The sequence below is a fragment of the Ciona robusta genome, chromosome 10 (assembly GCF_009617815.1).
Source record: "Ciona robusta chromosome 10, ASM961781v2".
Classification (NCBI taxonomy): domain Eukaryota; kingdom Metazoa; phylum Chordata; class Ascidiacea; order Phlebobranchia; family Cionidae; genus Ciona; species Ciona robusta.
In genome coordinates this window covers 8,222,712-8,241,869 of record NC_143244.1, presented here as the reverse complement: position 1 = coordinate 8,241,869, position 19,158 = coordinate 8,222,712, and the positions used below count along the sequence as shown (strand labels likewise).

The 19,158-nt window shown below is 38.5% G+C and overlaps 3 protein-coding genes and 1 long non-coding RNA gene across 9 annotated transcripts; 2 read left to right on the top strand and 2 right to left on the bottom strand.

The window, feature by feature from the left end:
- Window positions 1-44: 44 nt before the first annotated feature.
- Window positions 45-5,832, top strand: LOC149730458 (uncharacterized). 3 transcript variants are annotated; one of them, XM_089887060.1, is made up of 7 exons: window positions 45-198; window positions 260-420; window positions 4,324-4,461; window positions 4,641-4,764; window positions 4,831-4,939; window positions 5,435-5,644; window positions 5,762-5,832. In XM_089887060.1, exons 1-6 carry the CDS (start codon window positions 178-180, stop codon window positions 5,596-5,598), a joined length of 717 nt encoding a protein of 238 aa, XP_089743186.1. In that variant the 5' UTR covers window positions 45-177; the 3' UTR covers window positions 5,599-5,644; window positions 5,762-5,832. The 3 variants fall into 3 exon arrangements, with proteins under 3 accessions (XP_089743186.1, XP_089743185.1, XP_089743189.1); XM_089887059.1 differs by having other exon boundaries at window positions 5,435-5,832; XM_089887063.1 differs by lacking the exons at window positions 5,435-5,644; window positions 5,762-5,832 and adding an exon at window positions 5,030-5,216.
- Window positions 972-16,191, bottom strand: LOC149730456 (uncharacterized). 4 transcript variants are annotated; one of them, XM_089887042.1, is made up of 17 exons: window positions 15,890-16,191; window positions 15,668-15,828; window positions 11,843-11,980; window positions 11,540-11,663; window positions 11,365-11,473; window positions 10,859-11,085; window positions 10,553-10,693; window positions 10,330-10,491; window positions 10,133-10,269; window positions 9,978-10,080; window positions 9,829-9,912; window positions 9,594-9,774; window positions 9,402-9,491; window positions 9,211-9,345; window positions 8,774-8,839; window positions 8,466-8,653; window positions 7,831-8,400 (listed from the first exon to the last, which is right to left on the bottom strand). In XM_089887042.1, the coding sequence occupies exons 1-15, from the start codon at window positions 15,908-15,910 to the stop codon at window positions 8,829-8,831; spliced, it is 1,824 nt and encodes a 607-aa protein (XP_089743168.1). In that variant the 5' UTR covers window positions 15,911-16,191; the 3' UTR covers window positions 7,831-8,400; window positions 8,466-8,653; window positions 8,774-8,828. The 4 variants fall into 4 exon arrangements, with proteins under 4 accessions (XP_089743172.1, XP_089743168.1, XP_089743170.1 ...); XM_089887044.1 differs by lacking the exon at window positions 9,829-9,912; XM_089887045.1 differs by lacking the exon at window positions 10,553-10,693.
- LOC149730457 (uncharacterized) lies at window positions 6,111-8,452 on the top strand. The gene has a single exon (XM_089887054.1). The coding sequence runs from the start codon at window positions 6,126-6,128 to the stop codon at window positions 7,176-7,178; it is 1,053 nt and encodes a 350-aa protein (XP_089743180.1). The 5' UTR covers window positions 6,111-6,125; the 3' UTR covers window positions 7,179-8,452.
- LOC149730455 (uncharacterized) lies at window positions 16,192-18,915 on the bottom strand. The gene is made up of 4 exons (XR_016385883.1): window positions 17,718-18,915; window positions 17,590-17,648; window positions 17,503-17,540; window positions 16,192-17,326 (listed from the first exon to the last, which is right to left on the bottom strand). It is a non-coding gene; the product is annotated as an uncharacterized LOC149730455 (long non-coding RNA).
- Window positions 18,916-19,158: the final 243 nt, after the last annotated feature.

The window sequence follows — 19,158 nt, the reverse complement described above, 5'->3', positions numbered from 1 at the left end:
TAATACGGATCGTTTTCTACGCTGTTTCGTCAATTTGCGTGACGTAAATATTTTGACCCAAATGTTGAAATATATTTAGGATATTGTTTACCTCACACACGGTTATTTAAATTAAAAGCTATTAATCAAAAGGAATAGAAAGTTTAAACGAATCCCTATATTAGTTTTAGAAGGAAAATGGAACAAAAAAGGACAAAGGTTTGTATTTTTAATTTCTTTAAATTAAGAAATTAAACAAACGTCAAATCGTTTGTTTCAGTTGGTGAAAAGAAAGGCACCACAGTATAAGATTAAAGTACGAGGAGAAAAGGTTAAAAAAACAAGCTTGTTCTATCAAGACAAAAGAGAAGCAAAGCAGAATGCTGGTGTTTCGGGGCTTTCCTCTGCGTATGATGATGATGCAGAACAGTATTGGTCCAGGTCAGTGTATTCAGCAAGGTAGAATGTGTGTTATTGAATGCTGTTGACCTGTCTTGTGTGATTTAAGAGGTTTCAGATTATATCGATACTATTCGATAATATCATTTAACTTTAGTATATTCCTGTCCAGCGCGGTAGCACAGTTGGTTAGCACGACTGACTCCCAACCCAGAGGTAATGGATTCAAGGCTTGTCACTGCTCCCATTGTGGGCATATGTGTCCTTGGGCAAGACACTTAACGGCAATTGCTCCAACCCAGTGGTCACTAATGGATTGTCCAAATTATCAGTCACACAAAAAAATGAAAAATTAAAAAAAAAATAATAACCACCCACAAAGTAACATACTTGGTAACTCGTAAGCTGGCACGAGGTGTATGAAACAGAATACCTGTGTTATAACGACTGTCGTTTCCCGGCCACGCGAGGATAAAGTAAGTTACATTTTTAGTAACATTACTATACAATCATACCGACGGGGACAATTCCAACCATCATGAGCACATACACCCAAACAGAGTGTTATAATAAACATATGCAGCATACAAAGCTAATACACGCAAAGAACATGTTATACAGAGTATATACGAATGGACAACATGTTAAATGGCACATACAGCATAATATACACTATACAGGGTGTCAACCAAAAATGTATATTTGTATATATATATATGCTCTTTAAATGACCATATTACAGCAACATTTGTTTTAATAAAGAAATTTCTTTTAACTTCCTCAAACTTCCGTCTAGCTTTTGCCATTATTTACACCTGAAAAAAAAATATTTAAAATAAATATTGCTATTATGGGCATTTAAAGAGTATATAATGTATATATATATATGTTTTTTCGGACACCCTGTAGAGCACATGCAGTATTATATACAGGAGAGAATACATATAGCACAGATGGCACAGACTTGCCAACAGCATATTATAAACCAGGCATGTGAAACCTGCGACACGCGTGCCAAATACGGCTCGCACAAAAAAGTTGTACGGCCCGTGAAGCCAGTTGCATATTTTTCACTGAATGTATTTTAATGTGACAATAAAGTAGCTGTTTTCTTCAGAAATTTATGCATCCGAACTCTATATTTCTACCAGGAGATAAATTAGATAACCCCTGTTTAATATCATAAGATTAAAGACTAGAGGTCGACCGATGTATCGGTTCACCGATATTATCGGCCGATATTTACGTTCTACCGATAACCTTCTACCGATAAGTGTTCATACGGCACATGGAGCACATAGTATACATATGGCACATGGAGCACATAGTATACATATGGCACATGGAGCACATAGTATACATATGGCACATGGGGCACATAGTATACATATGGCACATGGAGCACATAGTATACATATGGCACATGGGGCACATAGTATACATATGGCACATGGGGCACATAGTATACATATGGCACATGGGGCACATAGTATACATACGGCACATGGGGCACATAGTATACATATGGCACATGGAGCACATAGTATACATATGGCACATGGGGCACATAGTATACATATGGCACATGGAGCACATAGTATACATATGGCACATGGGGCACATAGTATACATACGGCACATGGAGCACATAGTATACATATGGCACATGGGGCACATAGTATACATACGGCACATGGGGCACATAGTATACATATGGCACATGGAGCACATAGTATACATATGGCACATGGGGCACATAGTATACATATGGCACATGGAGCACATAGTATACATATGGCACATGGGGCACATAGTATACATATGGCACATGGGGCACATAGTATACATATGGCACATGGGGCACATAGTATACATATGGCACATGGGGCACATAGTATACATATGGCACATGGGGCACATAGTATACATACGGCACATGGAGCACATAGTATACATATGGCACATGGGGCACATAGTATACATATGGCACATGGGGCACATAGTATACATACGGCACATGGAGCACATAGTATACATATGGCACATGGAGCACATAGTATACATACGGCACATGGAGCACATAGTATACATACGGCACATGGAGCACATAGTATACATGTGGCACATGGAGCACATAGTATACATATGGCACATGGGGCACATAGTATACATATGGCACATGGGGCACATAGTATACATATGGCACATGGGGCACATAGTATACATATGGCACATGGGGCACATAGTATACATACGGCACATGGAGCACATAGTATACATATGGCACATGGGGCACATAGTATACATACGGCACATGGAGCACATAGTATACATATGGCACATGGGGCACATAGTATACATATGGCACATGGGGCACATAGTATACATACGGCACATGGGGCACATAGTATACATACGGCACATGGGGCACATAGTATACATACGGCACATGGAGCACATAGTATACATATGGCACATGGAGCACATAGTATACATACGGCACATGGAGCACATAGTATACATACGGCACATGGAGCACATAGTATACATATGGCACATGGGGCACATAGTATACATATGGCACATGGGGCACATAGTATACATATGGCACATGGGGCACATAGTATACATATGGCACATGGAGCACATAGTATACATATGGCACATGGGGCACATAGTATACATATGGCACATGGGGCACATAGTATACATACGGCACATGGAGCACATAGTATACATATGGCACATGGAGCACATAGTATACATACGGCACATGGAGCACATAGTATACATATGGCACATGGAGCACATAGTATACATATGGCACATGGAGCACATAGTATACATATGGCACATGGAGCACATAGTATACATACGGCACATGGGGCACATAGTATACATATGGCACATGGGGCACATAGTATACATACGGCACATGGAGCACATAGTATACATATGGCACATGGAGCACATAGTATACATATGGCACATGGGGCACATAGTATACATATGGCACATGGGGCACATAGTATACATACGGCACATGGAGCACATAGTATACATATGGCACATGGAGCACATAGTATACATACGGCACATGGAGCACATAGTATACATATGGCACATGGAGCACATAGTATACATATGGCACATGGGGCACATAGTATACATATGGCACATGGGGCACATAGTATACATATGGCACATGGGGCACATAGTATACATATGGCACATGGGGCACATAGGAGCATAAATAGGACAGGTGGCAAATTCAGCAAATACGGCACACATAGCACATACCGCACATAGTATACGTATGGCAGAATTAGCACATACGGCATATAAAGCCCATACAGCATATATAGTACATACAGCACATGGTATACATACAGCAGAATTAGCACATACGGCAGATAGAGCACATACAGGTCATACGGCACATACAGCACATTCGACACATACAGCACGTAGGGCACATAGTATACATACAGTACGCACAGCACATGCAACAAATACACAGCACATAGTACACATACAGCACATACGGCGCGTACACACAACAGCTTGTTATTCAAAGCACCCACACGCGCAGCCTTGTTTATTGATATCACACACACACACGCATTTGCGATATTGATATTATTTAGAGTTGTCCCCCATAGACATTATTTAGAAAACCTTACAACTGGAATGTAATACAATCTGATACTGATCATTTAGCATATCTAAGGTCTTATACTATAGGGATATTGTATATTATGATACAGTGTTGCCACAATTAAAGGTTAGACATAAGTTTTTCTTTCGCATAACAGCTTGATGTCATTTATATACTTAACTTACTTATAGGTAAAACTATTTACTAAGAGAAATCAGTAAAAGCTTTGACTTAGTATAACATAAACTATTATGTATTATCCAAATATACATTTATTTGTGGTATAGTTCAGAAACAAGTCCTGCTGAAACCTATGAACAAAGAAGAAAACAGTTATCAGAGGACTGGCGGCAAATGGAGGAAAATCTTTTTAGTCTCAGAATAATATCTTTTAAACCAGCCTCATTTCTGTGTAATATATGCAGGTAATATATTGATATTATAGATAAATGAATTGCAATCAAATCCGAATAGAATGTGCGTTTCAAGTTTTCTTTACTTTACTAAAGGCCGAGACAGAAGCAAAGAAACTGCAAAAGATATAAAATGCAGCAATGAAGACGAGCTCCCTAATGAGTGAAATTACCATAATTTTTCCATACAGACAATCCACCAAGAATATTGTGCGCTGCAGTGATTGTGGGATTCCAAGCTATTTTTGTAAACCATGTTGGTTAACATTTCATGAAAACATCTATTATCATGTTCCAGATATATGGAATGAACATGTATGTACATCAATGTTCATTGTATTTTTATTTGGTATTTTAAAATGCTATGGATATAAAATTTAGAAAAGTGTCTTCATCAAAATGGAAGTTCCCGTAAAAACCTTACGACGATTGGATGCTCATGAATGTGAAACATCTTATGTAAAGCAAATGGTTGTAATTGACAACGAAGGTATCCAAGCACTTTAATATACATAGCATACTCTTTGTTACTTTATTTAACCTAATGCGCACTTGTACTGGCTGACACTTGTGTTAAAAGATATCGACTCAACGTTGAAAAGTTGTCATTGCTGCGATGGACACTTAACAGCAATTGCTCTAAATGAATCGTTCCTACTGAGAGTACAAATTATCAGTACAGAAAAAAATACGGAAAAGGTCCTGTAATTTGTGTCAATTGAATGTTCGGGTTGCACCAGTGTGTGTTTTAATAAACGATTAGTCTATTTTCGTAGTATTCTAATTACCAGATGATGCATGGAAGAAAAGTGAATAACACATAAGAGGTGATTTTCGTTATTAAATTACCACTAGATGGCGTATTCTTGAATCTGTTCCTGTCTTTGTTACATGTTTTGTTGCATTATGCTATAAACCTACCTATTGCCGCTTGTTTATCGTATACATTAAACCGACGAGTTGTCTAAAATATGTGCTGATGCAGGATGGCGCGTTGGGGAAGTCTGCGATATAGCTATATTGTCCGTGGGCGAATGCCGGGTGCGACAAGCTAGTCTACTTGGAAGGATCCACGACGGGGTGCGTGCAATTACAAACTTCGATCGTCTACTTATCATTATCCCCCCGCATTACCAAGCTACATCTTGATAAACAACACATAATTTTACGTCCATAATAAAGTGAAACGGACAATGTAAGTTCTGTGGTGAATATGAACAGGCTATACTGAATGCACAAAGAGATTATAAGATTACCTAAGATTATAGGTCATACAATGAAATTAACAACAAGCAACAACAATATTTTATAGCAGAGGAGGAAATTGATCCACGTGACGTCACAGTGCCCGCACGACGAATAAAAATATGTGGTTTGGCTCAAGCTTTATCGGAATACGCTTTTACTGGAGTTCCGATATGGGACGATAACTTATAAAGGGTGTCTGAAGGTACGGGGCAACTGCAAATTCAGGCATAATAACACAGCCTACACAGGAGTATTTCTCTTACACGTCGGTACCGCTTACGAACTATAACGTGTTACTGTGAGTGTATTTTCTGGATGGGGATAGGTCCATTTTTTATATATAGCCGACCATTTAAACAGCCAATTGGGGACCATTGGCCAGGAGCAATTAGCGTTAACTGTATTGTCCAAGAACGTTTACGCCCGCAATGGTCATGACTAGCGTCGAACCCGTAACCGCTAGGAGGCGCTTCAATCATCGCACTATCGCGCGCCGTACTAGACTTTATCCTTGCGAAACATTCACGTTTAGTATGGCTAGCGGACGGTTGTCCGCAAGGGCAGCACCTGAAAGGGCCAGCTTCGCTCAGATGGTGGCAGCTAATACACCAGGAATAGTGTTTAAAAGACCAACATGCCTTATGTTTAGAACGAACAAGCTAATGTCAAGAAGCGAGATAATATTTCTGTTAAAAGAAGCAGGTTTTACAAAAAACAGAATAGCTGGCATTGCAGCAATGAAAGGTAACAAAGTGGATGTCACCTGTGTTACCAGGCAGAATGTTCTGGATCTGTTCGAAAAGTTAACGACAGTAAACGAAATTTACGGCCTTCGACTGTACGAATCCGACATTGTAAATGTAGTAATAGGATGGGTTCCAATACCCTTTCCTGAGAAAACGCTGCTGGAACACATTGAAAAGGAATATGGCAAACCAATTAAAAGCACTCACAAAATAGATAAAGATGGGTTCAAGACCGGAGTCAGATACATAACAATGAAAAGAGAAGATGTGGAAAAAAACCCGATTCCCAGTTATATCGTAGTTAACAATCTTGAGTTTTATGTCTCATACTTTGGCCAAAAGATTACATGCAAATATTGCTCAAAACCAGGTCACAAACAAGCAGACTGCAAACAGAGAAAAAGCGACTTCCCTCGTCTCGAAACTGCCACGCTCGAGCAAGAGTCCGGCCTGAAGCTGAATACTCCGACAGCCAGTGCGAGGCTACCTGACGTCAGAGATAAGAACGCCAGCACGCTGCCGCAGGTAGCGCGTGACTCGCAGGAGGCGTCAACTGCTATGGAGAGCGAAACAACCGCTGCTCGAATCAAGAGAGCTTATCCCAGCCCTGATGACCAAAGAAACACTAGAGTCAAGTCGGCTAGCGTCAGTGAAAAAAAACTACCGGTAAACTGCCCAAAGTGTAATATGGAAGGACTCACCACAGAACAAACCGAAATTCTGTCCGGTATATAATTCGCCTTTGCCCTAACACAATAACAAAACGAGAACTACCGAACTAACGCCACTATCGGCACTGAGACCTCGAGGTCAGTCTTGGCTCATGGCGGGCTCTTACGAGCCCTTGCCCGGCCGTCAAGTAAGGTTTTGCCCGATACTGTATCGTGTACTTGTATACCAGAAAAAAGGAATAAAACATAGCAAGACATCATGAACTGTTTGGTTTCTGGTTATAAAAGCAATTAGTACTACAGTAGATATAGCACCCCGCTGAAGCCTGTATATGAAGTCGGATCAGCACGGAGTCATATAACCCAACCAGCGATCCTGTATATTCAGTGGGGGCTATAAAGCGTTATCGTAAAAACGAAAACGCAAATTCGTACTGGACCCACGGGGGAGAGACTCAATAACTCTGGAAGCTATAGACAGCCTGCTGGAGGCGATCACCTAACACCGATAAGATAACGAAACTCCGATCAGGATGAACCGCAGCGACACCTTGCGGTCAAGCACAATATCACGCTGCTGCTACAGATCCTGATATTGATGGACATCTCGCTGGCATAAATATATATTTTGCCCTTGTGTTACGTACTCCATTTTTGTTCTTTACCCTACGTTTTGAATATTTTAATTAACCTAACATCAATTAAATTAAACAAGATTTATTATCAACGTTTATTAACAAGATATGAAATAACGGAAATTAATGGGTTGAGTGCCAGTATAGAGATTCATTCGTCAACACTGGAGTCAGTTTCATAATCACTTTCAATGTCATAAGAACACCAATCATCCTGTGAACTTTCCACGATGTGTGAAATCACGGACGGTACATCGATGTACATTTTGAATTTCGTAATCAATTCACGCAAATGCGTTTTTTTAATGTAAATTTGAGTATGTACATACGGCGTGTATGGACTAGGTATTTTTTCCATGCACCCTGTACAGAGTTCAATTTGCCTATGGTAAAAGGCCAATGCACTTCTCATTTCTTGTAATGTAAATGTTTCCTCTTCTTGAGATCGCAATAACATATTGTAACAGTCCACCATATCTTGTTTTCCACCTGAGTCATCATCAGGCATTGTAACCTGATCAATTTTACTTGTTTGTGGAAGTGGACTGGGTGGAAGATCACTGTATTTGTTGTACTCTTGCATGGTGATTTTTATATTCTTGTTTATTCTTTTTAGTGTTTTCAAGATACGACTGGATATGGCTTGACCAACTAAAAACAATAACCACTGTAGTGCATATGAAATAAATAAAGAGGTTACCAATTCTGGTGCATACCTGGATATTTTTTTAACAAGGAAGAAACAAATTTTGCCTCCATGTTCAGTTTTGAAATTTTTCGTTGTAACTTTGAGCGAATTTTATTTACTGCAGAAAGTGTGTATGTTCTGAAATCAGGATTTGCATTCCCCCATCGGTGTGGGATTTTAAGCCTCTGTTCCAACATCAATGCTTCATGTTCCAATCTACACATACATAACACCTTTAATATGGTATCTAACTGAGCATTTTCTTATATTCTTTATCAAGTACTAGCCAGATACAAGTTATTGTTAAATTAAAAGCTACCAGAGCAAGTTAGTTACCGAGCAATTTGTCCAGATTGGTGAGCCTTTTGAGGATCATCACTCTTTAGATTTTCTAAAACAGCTCTAAAACAAAAACTTTATATAAAACAACTGAATAAATAAAACTTATTTATCCACATTTGCTGGAAAACGACAGTCATTATACATCAGTGTTTTATTTCATACACCCCACATTTCAGAGTTACCACATACGGAGCCTTGTGGGTTATCATTTTTTGGGACTTTTTATGTACGGACAAATTAAACAACCAATTTGGTACTACTGGGTTGGAGCAATTACTGGTAATTGTCTTGCCCAAGACACATAAAACCACACTGGTGGCAGCATCAAGCCTCGAACCCATAACCTCTGTATTTGAGGTAGCGATTTTACCCATAATGCGACTGGGCTTTAGCATGCATGACCAAATTACAATGGGTTAAAGTTTACCAACCTTTCAATCGCAAGGTATTGACCTTCATGGCATATTCTTCATGGTAATCCAATTGTTCAGAACTGTCAATTTGTATTGATGGAATGTGCTGCCACGTATCTGCAGTTGCTTTCACGTCATCAAATGATTCTATGGCTAAAATCACCAAAAGGTATAAGCTTCTAACATGTTATGTAATAGTTAATACTAACAGCTGTGAGCATTAATCATATGTCTCAAACGTTCCTTGCTTTCTTTCTGTATTGCCCTTGCTTTTTCAAGTTTTTGAACTAACACCAAGCCTATGGAGAAAAATAATGGCAATTACTTTTATAATTAAATAGTCATATATTGATATATATATGTTTATGTTTTGTAGCAATTTTTCATTAAGAGTTATATACCAAGTTTCTTTTTTTGTTTATCAGCATATAGTAACAACCCATCCGTAAGTAAGTCGTCACGGTGCTCCGTTTTCATTTCTTTTGAAATCTTATTAAAATTTCTGAGAAAAGACCACAACCGCTCCATTCCTTCGCCATCTGCCAAACCACATTGCAGCGTTTTTCTCGGGCTAAATTGAGCCTATAAATGGTTCAAATTAACATCTAAAATTAATAGCATTGACACAAAACCTACCTGACAATTAACATTGTGACCATAGCCATGAAAGACTGGTACGACAAATTTGACAAGAGGAAGGATATCTGTGTCTTGCTTCAACTAAACAGTGATTTCTTAATTTACCATTTCATACTAAAAATAAACAGTTAAAAACAAATAATTACCCGTAGATGAGCAAATATGCGACACGCTATGTCATAAAAAATAGTGATGGGGGATGAACATTTTAACAACAATTGTCTGATGATAAACACAGGATAACTGAACCTGAAGAAAATAGATGGAGTTAAAGATTTCAATGCTTACATCACAGTACTACCTTTCACCATGCTTCATGTTCATAAACAATGTTGGTATTTCATGTTTGCAACATGCGCCAAATACTCCATTGACAGAAAGTTTCTTGTTTTTATTTTTTGATCGCACAGTACTTCCAGCCTGAAAATCACTGCAATCCTGCAACATTTGTTTTGATTAGGCAAGACTCCTAGGAGATATTGTCCTCATTTAACTCACTTGTTTTGGATAAAATCGCTGAGTGTATTGCTGAACAAATTCATCAACTGCGGTTTGCTCCAGGAAATATAGATCTTTGTGGTGGGGTTGGATACTATTGTGACCAGTTTGACGCCGCACGAGACCAAAATTACCATCAAGATAGAATGTCTTTTTTTCATCCTGTGTTAATATTGGCATGTAACGTGAATGATCAGTAGTAACTATAAATGTTTTTACTTACAAGGTAGCAGCATGGACATTCAGTTCCATTATCTATACCAGCAGTCACTAATTCTGGCAATTGCGCATTCTGCAATTTGTAGACATGGTGTCTGTAGGATTCCATGACTTCATTTAATAATATTCTCGCTATATTTTTAATCTGAATTCAAATTTAATGGCATTATATGTCTAAGCAAATCTAAAATTATTGATTGAAATAATATTATTGAAAAATATACTGTACATTAAAAACACAGACACAACAAAAGTCAACCCAACCAAGTTTAACAAGTTAGCAACATGGAGCAAATACAAAGAAACTAACCTTTGTTTTGTAACCAATTACTGGTACATATCTTAAATGCATACAGTTCACAAAACCCTCAGTAGAAACTTGCTTTCCAAGCATGAGTACTCGTAAAAATTCCAAGTAATCAATTGAAAATGCTACTTTCGGACTCTTAGCAGAGCCAGGCCACAAATTCCAACGAAGTAATGTGACCGGTTCTACCTCGCATTGGCAGAATGTGGCATCAATACTATGTTGAAATCCTTTTAAAGTTTAAAATAAATTATGAGCTATGGTCATTTCAATACAGCTAAACTAGTAAGAAAATTAGTGGTTTACTTTGTGTTGACAAATGATAATTATACCATGTCAGGTTGACTATAAAAATGAGCCACACATGACAATATGATCGTCCTGCCCTTACCAACCAATTTAATATTTTAACAATTATGTGAATAACACAAGTGTCAGCCAGTACAAGTGCGCATTAGGTTAAATAAAGTAACAAAGAGTATGCTATGTATATTAAAGTGCTTGGATACCTTTGTTGTCAATTACAACCATTTGCTTTACATAAGATGTTTCACATTCATGAGCATCCAATCGTCGTAAGGTTTTTACGGGAACTTCCATTTTGATGAAGACACTTTTCTAAATTTTATATCCATAGCATTTTAAAATACCAAATAAAAATACAATGAACATTGATGTACATACATGTTTATTCCATATATCTGGAACATGATAATAGATGTTTTCATGAAATGTTAACCAACATGGTTTACAAAAATAGCTTGGAATCCCACAATCACTGCAGCGCACAATATTCTTGGTGGATTGTCTGTATGGAAAAATTATGGTAATTTCACTCATTAGGGAGCTCGTCTTCATTGCTGCATTTTATATCTTTTGCAGTTTCTTTGCTTCTGTCTCGGCCTTTAGTAAAGTAAAGAAAACTTGAAACGCACATTCTATTCGGATTTGATTGCAATTCATTTATCTATAATATCAATATATTACCTGCATATATTACACAGAAATGAGGCTGGTTTAAAAGATATTATTCTGAGACTAAAAAGATTTTCCTCCATTTGCCGCCAGTCCTCTGATAACTGTTTTCTTCTTTGTTCATAGGTTTCAGCAGGACTTGTTTCTGAACTATACCACAAATAAATGTATATTTGGATAATACATAATAGTTTATGTTATACTAAGTCAAAGCTTTTACTGATTTCTCTTAGTAAATAGTTTTACCTATAAGTAAGTTAAGTATATAAATGACATCAAGCTGTTATGCGAAAGAAAAACTTATGTCTAACCTTTAATTGTGGCAACACTGTATCATAATATACAATATCCCTATAGTATAAGACCTTAGATATGCTAAATGATCAGTATCAGATTGTATTACATTCCAGTTGTAAGGTTTTCTAAATAATGTCTATGGGGGACAACTCTAAATAATATCAATATCGCAAATGCGTGTGTGTGTGTGATATCAATAAACAAGGCTGCGCGTGTGGGTGCTTTGAATAACAAGCTGTTGTGTGTACGCGCCGTATGTGCTGTATGTGTACTATGTGCTGTGTATTTGTTGCATGTGCTGTGCGTACTGTATGTATACTATGTGCCCTACGTGCTGTATGTGTCGAATGTGCTGTATGTGCCGTATGACCTGTATGTGCTCTATCTGCCGTATGTGCTAATTCTGCTGTATGTATACCATGTGCTGTATGTACTATATATGCTGTATGGGCTTTATATGCCGTATGTGCTAATTCTGCCATACGTATACTATGTGCGGTATGTGCTATGTGTGCCGTATTTGCTGAATTTGCCACCTGTCCTATTTATGCTCCTATGTGCCCCATGTGCCATATGTATACTATGTGCCCCATGTGCCATATGTATACTATGTGCCCCATGTGCCATATGTATACTATGTGCCCCATGTGCCATATGTATACTATGTGCTCCATGTGCCATATGTATACTATGTGCTCCATGTGCCGTATGTATACTATGTGCTCCATGTGCCATATGTATACTATGTGCTCCATGTGCCGTATGTATACTATGTGCCCCATGTGCCATATGTATACTATGTGCCCCATGTGCCATATGTATACTATGTGCTCCATGTGCCATATGTATACTATGTGCTCCATGTGCCGTATGTATACTATGTGCTCCATGTGCCATATGTATACTATGTGCTCCATGTGCCGTATGTATACTATGTGCCCCATGTGCCATATGTATACTATGTGCTCCATGTGCCATATGTATACTATGTGCCCCATGTGCCATATGTATACTATGTGCCCCATGTGCCATATGTATACTATGTGCCCCATGTGCCGTATGTATACTATGTGCCCCATGTGCCATATGTATACTATGTGCCCCATGTGCCATATGTATACTATGTGCCCCATGTGCCATATGTATACTATGTGCCCCATGTGCCATATGTATACTATGTGCCCCATGTGCCGTATGTATACTATGTGCCCCATGTGCCATATGTATACTATGTGCCCCATGTGCCGTATGTATACTATGTGCCCCATGTGCCATATGTATACTATGTGCCCCATGTGCCATATGTATACTATGTGCTCCATGTGCCGTATGTATACTATGTGCTCCATGTGCCATATGTATACTATGTGCTCCATGTGCCGTATGTATACTATGTGCCCCATGTGCCATATGTATACTATGTGCCCCATGTGCCATATGTATACTATGTGCTCCATGTGCCATATGTATACTATGTGCTCCATGTGCCGTATGTATACTATGTGCCCCATGTGCCATATGTATACTATGTGCTCCATGTGCCGTATGTATACTATGTGCTCCATGTGCCATATGTATACTATGTGCTCCATGTGCCGTATGTATACTATGTGCCCCATGTGCCATATGTATACTATGTGCCCCATGTGCCGTATGTATACTATGTGCCCCATGTGCCATATGTATACTATGTGCTCCATGTGCCATATGTATACTATGTGCCCCATGTGCCATATGTATACTATGTGCTCCATGTGCCATATGTATACTATGTGCTCCATGTGCCGTATGTATACTATGTGCTCCATGTGCCATATGTATACTATGTGCTCCATGTGCCGTATGTATACTATGTGCTCCATGTGCCATATGTATACTATGTGCTCCATGTGCCGTATGTATACTATGTGCCCCATGTGCCATATGTATACTATGTGCCCCATGTGCCATATGTATACTATGTGCTCCATGTGCCATATGTATACTATGTGCTCCATGTGCCGTATGTATACTATGTGCTCCATGTGCCATATGTATACTATGTGCTCCATGTGCCATATGTATACTATGTGCCCCATGTGCCATATGTATACTATGTGCCCCATGTGCCATATGTATACTATGTGCCCCATGTGCCATATGTATACTATGTGCTCCATGTGCCACATGTATACTATGTGCCCCATGTGCCATATGTATACTATGTGCCCCATGTGCCATATGTATACTATGTGCCCCATGTGCCATATGTATACTATGTGCTCCATGTGCCGTATGTATACTATGTGCTCCATGTGCCGTATGAACACTTATCGGTAGAAGGTTATCGGTAGAACGTAAATATCGGCCGATAATATCGGTGAACCGATACATCGGTCGACCTCTAGTCTTTAATCTTATGATATTAAACAGGGGTTATCTAATTTATCTCCTGGTAGAAATATAGAGTTCGGATGCATAAATTTCTGAAGAAAACAGCTACTTTATTGTCACATTAAAATACATTCAGTGGAAAATATGCAACTGGCTTCACGGGCCGTACAACTTTTTTGTGCGAGCCGTATTTGGCACGCGTGTCGCAGGTTTCACATGCCTGGTTTATAATATGCTGTTGGCAAGTCTGTGCCATCTGTGCTATATGTATTCTCTCCTGTATATAATACTGCATGTGGTCTACAGGGTGTCCGAAAAAACATATATATATATACATTATATACTCTTTAAATGCCCATAATAGCAATATTTATTTTAAATATTTTTTTTTCAGGTGTAAATAATGGCAAAAGCTAGACGGAAGTTTGAGGAAGTTAAAAGAAATTTCTTTATTAAAACAAATGTTGCTGTAATATGGTCATTTAAAGAGCATATATATATATACAAATATACATTTTTGGTTGACACCCTGTATAGTGTATATTATGCTGTATGTGCCATTTAACATGTTGTCCATTCGTATATACTCTGTATAACATGTTCTTTGCGTGTATTAGCTTTGTATGCTGCATATGTTTATTATAACACTCTGTTTGGGTGTATGTGCTCATGATGGTTGGAATTGTCCCCGTCGGTATGATTGTATAGTAATGTTACTAAAAATGTAACTTACTTTATCCTCGCGTGGCCGGGAAACGACAGTCGTTATAACACAGGTATTCTGTTTCATACACCTCGTGCCAGCTTACGAGTTACCAAGTATGTTACTTTGTGGGTGGTTATTATTTTTTTTTTAATTTTTCATTTTTTTGTGTGACTGATAATTTGGACAATCCATTAGTGACCACTGGGTTGGAGCAATTGCCGTTAAGTGTCTTGCCCAAGGACACATATGCCCACAATGGGAGCAGTGACAAGCCTTGAATCCATTACCTCTGGGTTGGGAGTCAGTCGTGCTAACCAACTGTGCTACCGCGCTGGACAGGAATATACTAAAGTTAAATGATATTATCGAATAGTATCGATATAATCTGAAACCTCTTAAATCACACAAGACAGGTCAACAGCATTCAATAACACACATTCTACCTTGCTGAATACACTGACCTGGACCAATACTGTTCTGCATCATCATCATACGCAGAGGAAAGCCCCGAAACACCAGCATTCTGCTTTGCTTCTCTTTTGTCTTGATAGAACAAGCTTGTTTTTTTAACCTTTTCTCCTCGTACTTTAATCTTATACTGTGGTGCCTTTCTTTTCACCAACTGAAACAAACGATTTGACGTTTGTTTAATTTCTTAATTTAAAGAAATTAAAAATACAAACCTTTGTCCTTTTTTGTTCCATTTTCCTTCTAAAACTAATATAGGGATTCGTTTAAACTTTCTATTCCTTTTGATTAATAGCTTTTAATTTAAATAACCGTGTGTGAGGTAAACAATATCCTAAATATATTTCAACATTTGGGTCAAAATATTTACGTCACGTAAATTGACGAAACAGCGTAGAAAACGATCCGTATTATAACACGTGTTACCATATTATAATACAGCATGTTTCGAAACGTCTCAACCAATCAGCATATGTCCGTTTGTTAACGACTCAACCGTAACTAATCGGGTGTGGGTTTCTACTCTGGTGAGAAACCCTTGCTGGATGTTACTGTCCACGCAGGTTAAAGAAACCCCATAGACAAAAATAATACAACGACGCACATCAATGTGCACAAGAAGGAACACACCAACAAAAAGACAGAAATAGTACAACGAGTGCAGCGACATACATGTGCCAAACATGCAACAAACACAACAGCTCAATCATACAAAAAGGGGACGCGGTCAAAAAGTAATTAACGCGAACATAATCATTGAAACATCTACAAATAAAATATGGTTCACATCCTGAAGGATAATCATCTGCAGTGTACACCATATTGAATGTCCGACCGCAAGGAGTCGAAGCCAACAGCAGCTCCGCATGTCGCAATCAAAAGGTAAGTCGCCATGTTGGTACCGCGATATACTCTCGTCGTATCTTCACACAATATAATATCGTTCGGATGTTACGCACCGCATCGACCGTTACAAAACTGCATCAGGTTGTTACGAACCGCATTGACAGTGACCTAAATATCGAGCGTAGCATCACTGGCGGCGACGTCCACGCAACAACCTGACCGTTAAGTAACTCAATCAAAACTGACGTAACCGCACCGAACGCAGGGTCATGACAATGCTCTGACCCACCGTATCGACGTCGTAGCGTAATCGTGACGTGGCCATCGTCCCAATCACGCTACATGACGTTTCAATATAAAATTATAGTTGCTTTATTTTATCGTTGTGGGAAAGTTCATATAATACAAGATGAAATGTAAAATTATGGACTTTAATTACGCGCATATTATACTGCGTGTTAATATTACTCGAGTATTTGTGTACCAACACACCGTTCTCACCAAGCGATCAGGACAATACAGAATCGCTGAAGGGTTCGACCTTTGTAGACGAAGTACCCAATAGAGTGTACAACAACAAAATCTGATCCAGCAAGATAATCGCCATAGTTTCATTGCATAGATTTCATAGACCTGCAAAATGCACTATAGTAGTGACTGACTAAAAATAGCTGACAACATTAGGCCCAGCAGAATGAGAATACAGCAGCGCAGATAAGACACACATACAGCACACAACTCATACTTATAATACTCAAACCTCAAACCATGTATCCTTTATCGGCGTCTTCGTCTTTGTTCTTCGTCTGCAGAACAAACGTGATAATTACGTCATATTGCATACGTCATAGGAGCCAACATTTCAAACCGTTTATAAATTTTTTATTGAATTTTTCATGTATTACTTTACTCGGAAATAGATTTTAAATTATTTCCCAGTTTTGCCCAATAGATATGATAACGTAATGATAATGTACAATACCTTGCGCTATTCTTCGGCAGCTTTATTCGCTGACTTTTCTGCAACAATAATCGTTAGGGTCTGTGTATATTATTACGTCATAATTACCTTAATTCTTCTTCCGTTCCATGGCTGGCTTATTCCTCTGTGACGTCACATACCATGTTCTAAACACATCGAACATTTTAAAACGGGTATTTGTAGGAAATAAAGATTAATAAAAACAATGAACTTACGAAGTGGGTTCTTCTGTTGCGTCATCACCACTTCGTGACGTCACATCGTCAAGGTTTCTAGAAAAGAGCTTATGTACGTAATAATGCCAATTGTGATTTATACTTTACCAATTCTTTGATCTTCTTGCTTCGCGCTCATAGCACAAATATAATTAGAATATACAAGTAATGTGCCTTGCGTCGACGTAGAACTCGCATGGGGCCCCATGAAAAAAATCGCGAAACGCACGCGTAAAACAAACCGCATTGTGACGTCATAAGAGCGAGTGCAGACGAGCGATGATGTAACAATATTAGCGAAAGCGACGCGGTAATGACGCGATGTCATTCAAAGCGATAGTAACGATTGTGACTTAATAAACGTTACCTGTATTATGACGTAATAAACAACCGTCGCGCGAAACTAAAGTATATTAAACGCAAGGCACAATATTAATATAAGAAGGTTCTTTAAATAATATAATAAAGATAAAGATAATAATAGTTAAATAATTTAATAATAATGAATAGCAATATACCGGTACAAATTATAATAGTTTTAACTTAAATAATACTCAACTTAAAATCTTGAAATACAATCCACATTAGTTGCAGAACCAACTTCAACCAACCATCCACGTAGTGTAACTGCCACGCATTGGAAGGCGAGTGTTTTGTAAGCGAGGAATGCGAGCCAATCAACCAAAAGCGGGGAGAGCTTAATCAACGTGGAAAATATCCTTGGAGGGTTTTTATTGTTGCCTGATGATTTACCATCCGCTAACGGCACAAATTGACATTGTTTCCAACAAATACGGTGTGTGCACGTATGTTTGTGGAGTGGGTAGGGTGGGAAAGGCGGGACACCTTCAGCACAATTTTTCATGTTTTACACATTTAACACCAGTCAATGGTAGTCGTGAGGATACGGTTTTATAATTGTTTGAATGTTATTTGTTTACTATATACTTAATTGGTAAAAAAATAGAATGAAAAGATGTCCCGTCTTCCCCCACCCTACTATACCGGTTTTACGTCATATTTCTCTGCATATTATCAACTCTTGTAGACACAGCCCACGTGACCATACGTCTTTTCTCCAACTATAGATTTATTTGGCCAAAAATATTAAATATATAAATTTTACGACGGCCTCTAACAGCCCATTAGTGACGCTTAATTAGAACTTTCGTCATTTTATTAATTTTTGTTGTGTAGTTCGCAACATAATATTAAACAAAAATTAATTCAAACATTTGGTTATTCCACCATATAGTCCTGATATTTATTATGGAAAGCATCAGTTGGCCAACTTTAAAATTTCGCCATTCGCTGTTAAGTGTTTTCCCCAAGGACACATACGCTCATAACGGTAGCAGCGTTGAGCTTCGTACCCAAATCCACTCTGCCATAGCAGAGTCGCATAAACACCGAGTAGTCCAACTGCCGTCTATGTGTGTCC